Raw genomic sequence first — 8,508 nt, 5'->3', positions numbered from 1 at the left:
TCTGACTATAATTTATGAACTTCAATAAATATGTTCAGATTTAATAAAAGCACAAAACAAATCCTTTGAATATTAGCATCACTCTGACATGTTTTCTTCTGTACATTCTTACTACATAATTTTCATTATGTACAATTTCTGTACATTCTGATCTATTACAGCCACAGAGAATACAATGATACAGAACAATATTGCTTTTTTATACAAACAAGGAGGATTATAGGGAAACCTGTCTAAAACTCCTTGGTGCAAATTCAATTATAGTTTCAAAAGTTTGAGTGACTTGTGTGTATATTTCCTTTTTGCTAAAAGTTACCAGGCACAAAGAATGATGGCTTCTAAAAAATCCATTTACCCTAACATAACCAAGAGGAGAGCAGCACAAAGAAAGGCCAGACTTTGTGCACATTTTTCTTTCTTTCTTGCTGTCTGTATTTTTTAAAAGTATAATAAAACTTATCCATACCCTCCTTCATTTGTTGAAGTGAATAGTTACCTTGAAGTTAACTTTTTAACTGAGATTTTCCAGCATTTCTGCTTTTTAATAGAGAATTCTCCAGCATTTCAACTTTCCTCAGTGTCATGGCTGGGGCTGTGGGGAAAGAAGGGGAGTGCCTCTCCGCGCTGGGGTGTTTTTGAACACGCGGACATAGACGGTTAGTACATCATGATTTCCTTGGGTGCGTCCTCTGTGGGCCGCTGCTGCTCCTTCCTCTGGGTGTAGGCCATGTGCTCGTACAGGTAGACGGACAGTATGGCCAACAGGCTGGTCACCAGGTAGGGGATCAGCATGTAGAAACCCACCTGCATCGTCACGTTCTCGTTCTGCAGCTCCACAGCCACGTTCTCCTGCACCAGTTCCTGAGGCACACCTACCACGAGCATGTTCACCAGGAACAGAATGAGGGCCAAGAAGCTGAGCACTGCTGCAGAAAGAACAAACGAACCTATGGGTCAGTCCATCTGCCCATCAATCTTGTTTCTCTTAAGGGTCCACTCCCAATGAAATGTAACATTACATTACGTTATATTAATAGCGGCAGTGTAGCTTAATGGTAAGGAGCAAGATTTGGTTGTTGGTTTGATTACCTGCTGGGGTGCTGCTGCCGTACCCTTGGCAAAGGTACTTGACCTAGAACTTTCTCAGTAAATATCCAGCTGTATAAATGGGTAACATGTAAAAACTGCAACCCATTTAAGTCGCTCTGGATAAGAGTGTCTGCTAAATGCCAATAATGTAATGCCATTTTAGCAGACTCTGGATATTCAAGGACCTCACGGGTACAAAAGCAATGCCTTGGGGGGGAATCTAACTTGCAATCTTTTGGTTACTAGCCCTGCTCTTTACCACGATGCCACACTGCCATCTTAAGGGCCCACTCTTGATGAAAGAGGTGTAACTGTACATTACACGAGGCAAAATTATGACACCTACAACGTGAAATACTACAGGAAAAAAATAGGAATGACAATGAAAAAGAGAACACATAACATTTATAAAAAGGAAATTCTCTGTAAGTGACCAAAACTCAAATACATGTCTTCCATTCAAATAATTAGTGCCAAAATTAAACCAAGTTACAGTGAGCAATTTTTAAAAAGAGGATTTAGTAGTGTTTAAATCATGGTTACAGCATATATGAATACTCTGAGGCTTTGGTGCAGTGACAAAGCTGTTCCCTGGGTCCCAGTGAATAATGGACACACAATGGGTTACAATACAAACATTACAATACATTATTGTCATTTAGCAGATGCTCTTACCCAGAGTATCTTACACTGGTTACATTAGTATCCATTTAGGCAGCTGGATATCTAATGAGGCAATTGTGGGTAAAGTAATGCCCCAGTGGAGACTGAACTAGCAATCTTTAGGTTACAAGCCCTGCTCCTTACCACTATGCCACACTACTGTCCCAGTAGAGTGGGTAAAGAAATGAATACTGATAAATACTGTTGGCCTGTCAGTATTAAAGCCATAGCAGATTACACACAACAGGTGTTGGTATAAAAAACTATAGTTTTATACCAAATAGCATACCAGCTAGCATTTCTAGCTAGCATGCTGGCTGGAACATAAGCTAACGCCAGCTAGCAGAGCTAGCATGATAGGTGTAGGTACAGCTAACAGATAGAACAACATTGATAGTACAGTTTTCCAGTGTGCTAGTTTGGTTGCCGGACAACCCACGACCCATTTTGAACACCCAAATTCCTGGAAGACGTTCCCCTGTCTGGATTTCCTAAGTAATAAATGTTCGGGATTATGTTAAGGATTATACTTTATGAAGTCAACCTTGTAGTCTTACAAACTCCCCTTAGGGGGCATCCCAAGCAATGCGCTCCTAAAATTGGAAATAATAGAAAATATATTTTATGAAATGTATTTTCTCAGGCAGCTGAGATTATATTGCTATGATAGTAATATTTTTATAATTCTGATTATCAGATAGCAGACAGCCAAGCAAGGTTTAATGCATTACAAAGATTTAAAACCAGTTACATTTTAGTTCAAATAAATGCCAATCTATAGCTTTTATTTATTTATTGATTTATAAAATGACAACTTTTGTTGTCACTGCCGCTCTGATTTTTCTTTTTTTTTTTTTTTTCTCTGAACAGGACATGTCAGTCTGGGTAGCTGCCAGGGCAGATTTCCTGTTGCCTTTCTCATACACTGCCTGGTCTATCATGACACAATATACCCTGATCTGTCCCTGTAAATGGGCTGCTCTCAGGGACACTTGTATTACCAGAAGCCCACAGTCATCAAGGACTTTATACTGCAACCCATTTGTGTGGCTTGCCTTTTAATTGAGCAGCTTTTTCTTAGAAAAACATATATCTATGAAAGTGTTATGCCACCCTGGACTGGTGCCCATGACTTCCCTTTTGTACAAAACATGCTTTAACACATTGTACTAGGGGCTTGCCCATATTAGTTATGTGGCTGTGTTTTTGTGCATGTGTGTTTGTGTGTTTAGAATCAATGCCGCTAGCATCATGGTCCTGAATGATTTTGGGAAGGACACTCACCACTGATGGAGCTGCAGGTGTACACGCCCAGAGGTCCCATGTAAGTTTCGTAGGGGTTACTGACGCTGTTGTACAGGGTGATCAAGATAGTGCACGCAGAGCTGAGCAAACTGAGGGCTAAGAGGCCTATGATGATGCCGTGGAGGATGAGAGGGGCACCCCCTACCACCCCCAGTTTCTTCAAAACTAAAGGAGAAGGAAGATAACTGTTCAGGGCTGAGCTTACATGCTGAAGGACAAGATCAATCTAATCTTACCAAAGCTGATTTACACAAATGCGTGTGTGTGTGCATTTTCCAGCACTGTAGAATATATATCACAAAATGCTTAAAGCAAGTGTGGAGCATACAATACAATCAAAACTCATTTTTTGCTTCCTAACTGTAGGTGTGAACAACTATCATTTACAGCCTGAAATGAAATATCAGGAATCTATTCAGAGAGTTGTGAGAAGAAAAAGAAAGAAAAAGAAAAATTACCATCCAGCTTATCTGTGCTGCCAAAGCTGGGACAGTCACTTTTTATCAGAAAGCCGTTGAAAAGCCCTAATTGCACGGTTGCCGAGCCATTGAAGAAACTGCTGCCTTGCGCTGAGCACTCCATCTTGGAAATGGCCCACTCCGCTGACATCCCATACCCCAGCACGGCGGCCCCTGCCGTGGTGACCAGGGCGCTCACCAGAAAGTGTAACGTCTTCCTGCCAGACGGCATTCTCACAAGCTTCCTGTTTCAGTGCCTGTGTCCAAAAACCGTGTCTTTCTCCCCAGGAACTCCCGAAACTTCCTTCTACTCCTGAAATGGATTTTCCACGCTTCTGAGTTTTCCCAAGGACAAATGAGATGTGAACGTTGAGCTGAGGGCCATAAAGTGATCCGATTGGGTATGTGGACTTTGATCCGAAGAGGGAGGGTTGTCATGGCGTTTATTTATTCTAAAACATCATAAAAAGGTAGGGGTGGGGGGTTGATATCCAGGTATAATTTCACCTGTCAGGAGTTTTCTCAGCCATGTGATGTACAGTAAGTTGTCTGCCAAGGACTGCATCATTTACTGCACTGCTGTGAGAGAAACTCACTCTGTTACATTCCTGTGTTTTCTTTTTCATGTTCTCACTCTAGACACCTGCATGCTTGAGGAGGAATGTGATTTCCATGACTGTTTTCCCATGAATAGTAATATTTAGAGACAAATTGTCTGATATATCACTCACTCTGTCATTATCATTTGTCAATGCGCTGATTGTATCAACCTGCAGTAAACTGTAGCATTAATATTGAGAAATATTTATTTTCATGTGTTAAAAAGCTTTTGTTGTATTTCTGTGTAATGCTGAGCCCCTGGACATTTCAAAAACACTTGGACAGGTGAGATGCCAAATTAACATTGGCTACTCCTTCAATTTCTTCTTTTAGGTCCCATGTTTTATTTCTCATTCAATGCAATGAAAAACTACAAGGTTGACTACAATGGCGATTACAGTCACAGACGCCAGGCCACTGAAACTGCCATAACTGAGGCCAAAGGCACAACTGAAAAAGAAAGAAAGAAAAAATAGATTAAAGTAAAACGACACAGTTTTCTTAATATGGATTCATGGTTCCAGTGCTTCTGTATTGATAAGGGCCCCTTCACCATAACTTACAGGACTGGGTGTGGTTTACAACACGAACACAAAGTCCTGCTACTATATGAGATAGAACCGCCAAGCTGTTGCCATAAAAAACGTAAGTGAGATAAACTACTGACGTATTACACCACTAGCACGTTTCCATAGAAGCAAGTGATGTAGCGGTTAAAGAACTGTTATCGTGGCCAGAGGGTCTAAGGATCATATCTTGGATGGTCAAGTGATAGCGGAGCCTAGAGCCGGGCCCTCCGTTGTACCTGTGAAAATTAAGCTGTCAAATGGGTTACAGTGTATGACCGGTTTGTCGGTAAAATATTATTCATTTGGAGACGCGCGTGTACAGTAGCCGCTGGATCAGTGTTGCTTTGCGATGGAAACATTCACGAACATGGTGGTGCAGAAGCATTAATGGACAACATTTGATTCCAGTAATGTTTCGTTTGACAGCACAATTACGTCTGAAAATGGTCATAATATTTATTTCACTTATCCTACATTTGTCTAATGAACGACAAGGCGACAACAAAATTAAAGTGAAGCCGGGAGGCTTAAAGAAATGATCAATGAGAGACGTGTGTCATTGATTGCTCAACCACGGAGCTGTTTTGAAAACAGTAATATGAGCGAAGGTAAATATCAATCCACGAATTACCATAAAGCACTGTACGGGTGCTACCAGAATCAAAATCACCCCAAAGAATATCTCATTACGGAATCCTCTCCATGTAGCTATATCTACCATTAAAATAATTTTTGAATAATATTCTCTCGAAGAACTTCTCAATTGATACGGCTAGTTCTTGGTTACTTCTACGGATGCTACTACCAGTTTTACAAATAAAACTGCGTTAAATAGTTCTGTTAAACACAATACTACGAGAAACGTATTGCACAGTACTGATAATCTTTTTTTGACATATTAATCATCCATTCTACACACTGGACACCCTAAAGACAATAAATACCTTTGTTTTTGCATGCCTCTACCACCGGTAGATGGCGCTACTTCTCGCTTGATTCTTGCACTGCACCTGCAGTCTAATTCGTAAAACTTGCCATACAAGCCTGTAACTATATCAATGCCAGATTGTACTAATTTAACAGCTGCCGATCTTAATGCGGGGAATTATTGATTTTGTTAAATTGTATTGCCAGATAAAAGTACCTCCTAACCTAAGCAACTGTTTTTAATTAACAGTAACCACCTTTTGCCAATAACTAAATATATTAGCAATAATTTTAAATAAATAACTTTCCAGGAAACTAAATCAAAATACTTAAGTCAAAATTCAACTTTTTTGTTTATGAACACTGATTTTTCGTTCTTTCTTTCTTCTACGTGTATGTTAATGAGTATAACGATAGTCATCGTTTTCGGAAAAGAACGACGTAAGGAAAAGATCAGGTGGACATTAATCAAAAACTAAAGTCACAATTTCTGTATAAGTGAGCAGGATTGTGCAAGCGGCGCGAACTGTGGCGGATACTGTGGATTTTTGCGCCCTGGAGTGCCACAAACGCACATGTCGTTTTAAACAGCAGCGCCAGGCGGCTCTCGCTCTTCAACTGCCAGGGAGAAACACTCGGGGTGGGTTAGTAGCTGACAGCAAGAGTGGAAGTCATTTAAACAAGATTTGCTCTTTTCCGACACCAAGCAAGTCAGAACTACAGAAATCCCTCTACTCCCGATTTTCTGTTCACGGGATTTCTCTCTTTCCCTTGCCGACACTGGACAAGGATCTTTGGGAATTATACCACGGTAAGGTGCGGACTGTCATTTGCTGCTGATTGTGGGCGGTTTATGATGGCACGTATCTTATAATTTCTTTGATGAAGGTCAATATAGTATTGATCAGCACGGTATGTCAATTTTAATTTGCTTTGGTATGGTATAAGACCAGGACTGTCAGTAGTCGCGTTCCATCACATAAGGGTAGCCAGCTAGCCATCGTTCGGTGTGCTTGTAGCTAACGATAGCTTGCCAGTGATGTAAAAAGCTGAATTAATAACTGAAGTAAAACGCACAGGTACTACCACACGAACGTTTCGAACGATTTGCGTTTTATTAATTTTTATTCACCGAAATAGATCATTCGCTTTGCTCCTGCGCTGTCACTTGGTGGCTTTGTGACGGCAGTGAGACTAGTAGCTAAGCTAATATGAAAACAGCGATGTCTGCCCAGGGTCTGACAATCAGAGAGAATACAGTCAATGTACAGTGAATGTGGGTTAGTGGAGCAGGCTTGTAGGTAGTATTCTTCCAGTTTTCCGTCGTTTTCGAAGTCCACAATCCAACATAGCGTCTGAACATAGTTAATCGTGTCCGTCCTTTGTCAAGTTTCCTTTATGATATGCAAAATGATTAACAACAAATCAAGTGACAAATTGTGCTGTGCACCGCAGGATTTTTACCTACTCTGATGTGCAGTTTTGTTTCACGTGAAGACTGCCCAACAGTTAACTGTTAAGGAAAGCATCAGGAAGCCTGAGCGAAACAGGTCAAAGAGTAGGCTATTTATTTAAACTCAATAAGATAGGCACGGTGCCTTCTTTGCCATATCAGTTTTCTTCATATAACGTTGTCTGTGTTAGTACACGTATGTGCGTTCACTGATCTGCGGTACCCGTTAACAGGACAAGCAATGAAGAGTAGAACGTCTTACATTTTCTTAGATTGTCTTTACACTTTCTACCGAGATGAAGTAAGAAGTAACACATTTGCGCCACGAACTATAACATTATCCGATTTTCAGAAGTAAAACGCTGAAAGATTTAATTTAATTTAATTTAAATTTGTGGTCAAGAATATTAATTTACATTAATTTAAGATCTTTGGACAGTAATTTTTAAGATGCAGGTGTAATCTTTATGTATTTTGTTATAATGTGAGGCATATATGCAGAGCCAGTGAAGAGGCACCTTTGCTGTATACAGTATTCATGCTTCACTGGCGATACATTCTTTTCTTTGGCATTTGCCGTTGCCTGGCAATCTTCGGTGAGGGCTTCAAACTGAATGGTTATGTTTTACAGGATTACGTTTAACCATGTAAGTGCAGCCTTGGGCTGCAATTTTCAGTAGCCTACCCGCTGTCTTCAGCTGATGGGTTTTGTGTTTTGTAACATGCTATCATCTTGCACAAATGCATCAAGACCATATCTGATGTTGCTCAAGGAAGCCTAGCTCCCCGTCCGCTTTGAAATGCTCTTCATTTTTAATGAGGGACAATGAAGCGCTTTATTACGATAACAACCTTAGAAAAGTAAATTGATTTATCTTTTTCTCAGCTGAATGAAAGCACGACAAGCCATGAATTAGGCTTGCTTTGGCGCACAACTCTGTAGCCTGTACCTGGGCTGCTCATATTTAACTTAAGTTTACTTCCTGCCGGCGGACAGAGTCAGACGGCGCTGGAAACGTATATATGCTTATGGATTTCTATTGTAAGCCGGCTGTTTAAGAATAATTTTTAGTAGGAGTATTCTCTGTATTGTGTTTTCAGTACAGCAAAGAACCTTGAAAGGGTGTGGATATAAGTTATAAGGGATGTGGACATGACATCCTTTCACACAGCCAGATGGTATGGCATACAGTGTTTGGGATTGTTGACCCTTTCCTCTCTTTCAGAAGACAGAAATAACTTCTGTGGATATTTTACTTCTAGCTCCATTTCACACATGCCCAACTGTTTAATTATTCTATCCCTCAACCAGAGTCATTCCCCTTTTTACAGTTCAGTTCATGAATAAAGTACAGGTTTTCTCCATAGTGAAACCTGGCTACGCTCTTCAACAATTTAATTTCATCTGGGAGAATTTAACAGATGGGAAAGGGGTATGAATGTG

General features: G+C 40.4%; 2 protein-coding genes across 3 annotated transcripts in view; one reads left to right on the top strand and one right to left on the bottom strand.

The window, feature by feature from the left end:
* Window positions 1-597: 597 nt before the first annotated feature.
* LOC118772478 (clarin-3) lies at window positions 598-3,747 on the bottom strand. Its single transcript, XM_036520848.1, has 3 exons — window positions 3,516-3,747; window positions 3,037-3,222; window positions 598-926 (listed from the first exon to the last, which is right to left on the bottom strand). The coding sequence occupies exons 1-3, from the start codon at window positions 3,745-3,747 to the stop codon at window positions 658-660; spliced, it is 687 nt and encodes a 228-aa protein (XP_036376741.1). The 3' UTR covers window positions 598-657.
* Window positions 3,748-6,194: 2,447 nt separating this feature from the next.
* ptprea (protein tyrosine phosphatase receptor type Ea) overlaps window positions 6,195-8,508 on the top strand; it is a 74,120-nt gene continuing 71,806 nt past the window's right edge. For both annotated transcript variants that reach the window (XM_036528865.1, XM_036528848.1), the window contains exon 1: window positions 6,195-6,422. The gene's annotated coding sequence lies outside the window, so the exon portion shown is untranslated. The remainder of the gene's footprint in view (window positions 6,423-8,508) is intronic.

The sequence above is a fragment of the Megalops cyprinoides genome, chromosome 1 (assembly GCF_013368585.1).
Source record: "Megalops cyprinoides isolate fMegCyp1 chromosome 1, fMegCyp1.pri, whole genome shotgun sequence".
Classification (NCBI taxonomy): Eukaryota; Metazoa; Chordata; class Actinopteri; order Elopiformes; family Megalopidae; genus Megalops; species Megalops cyprinoides.
The sequence above is the reverse complement of the archived record's forward strand: the minus strand, read 5'-3'. Positions and strand labels throughout refer to the sequence as shown.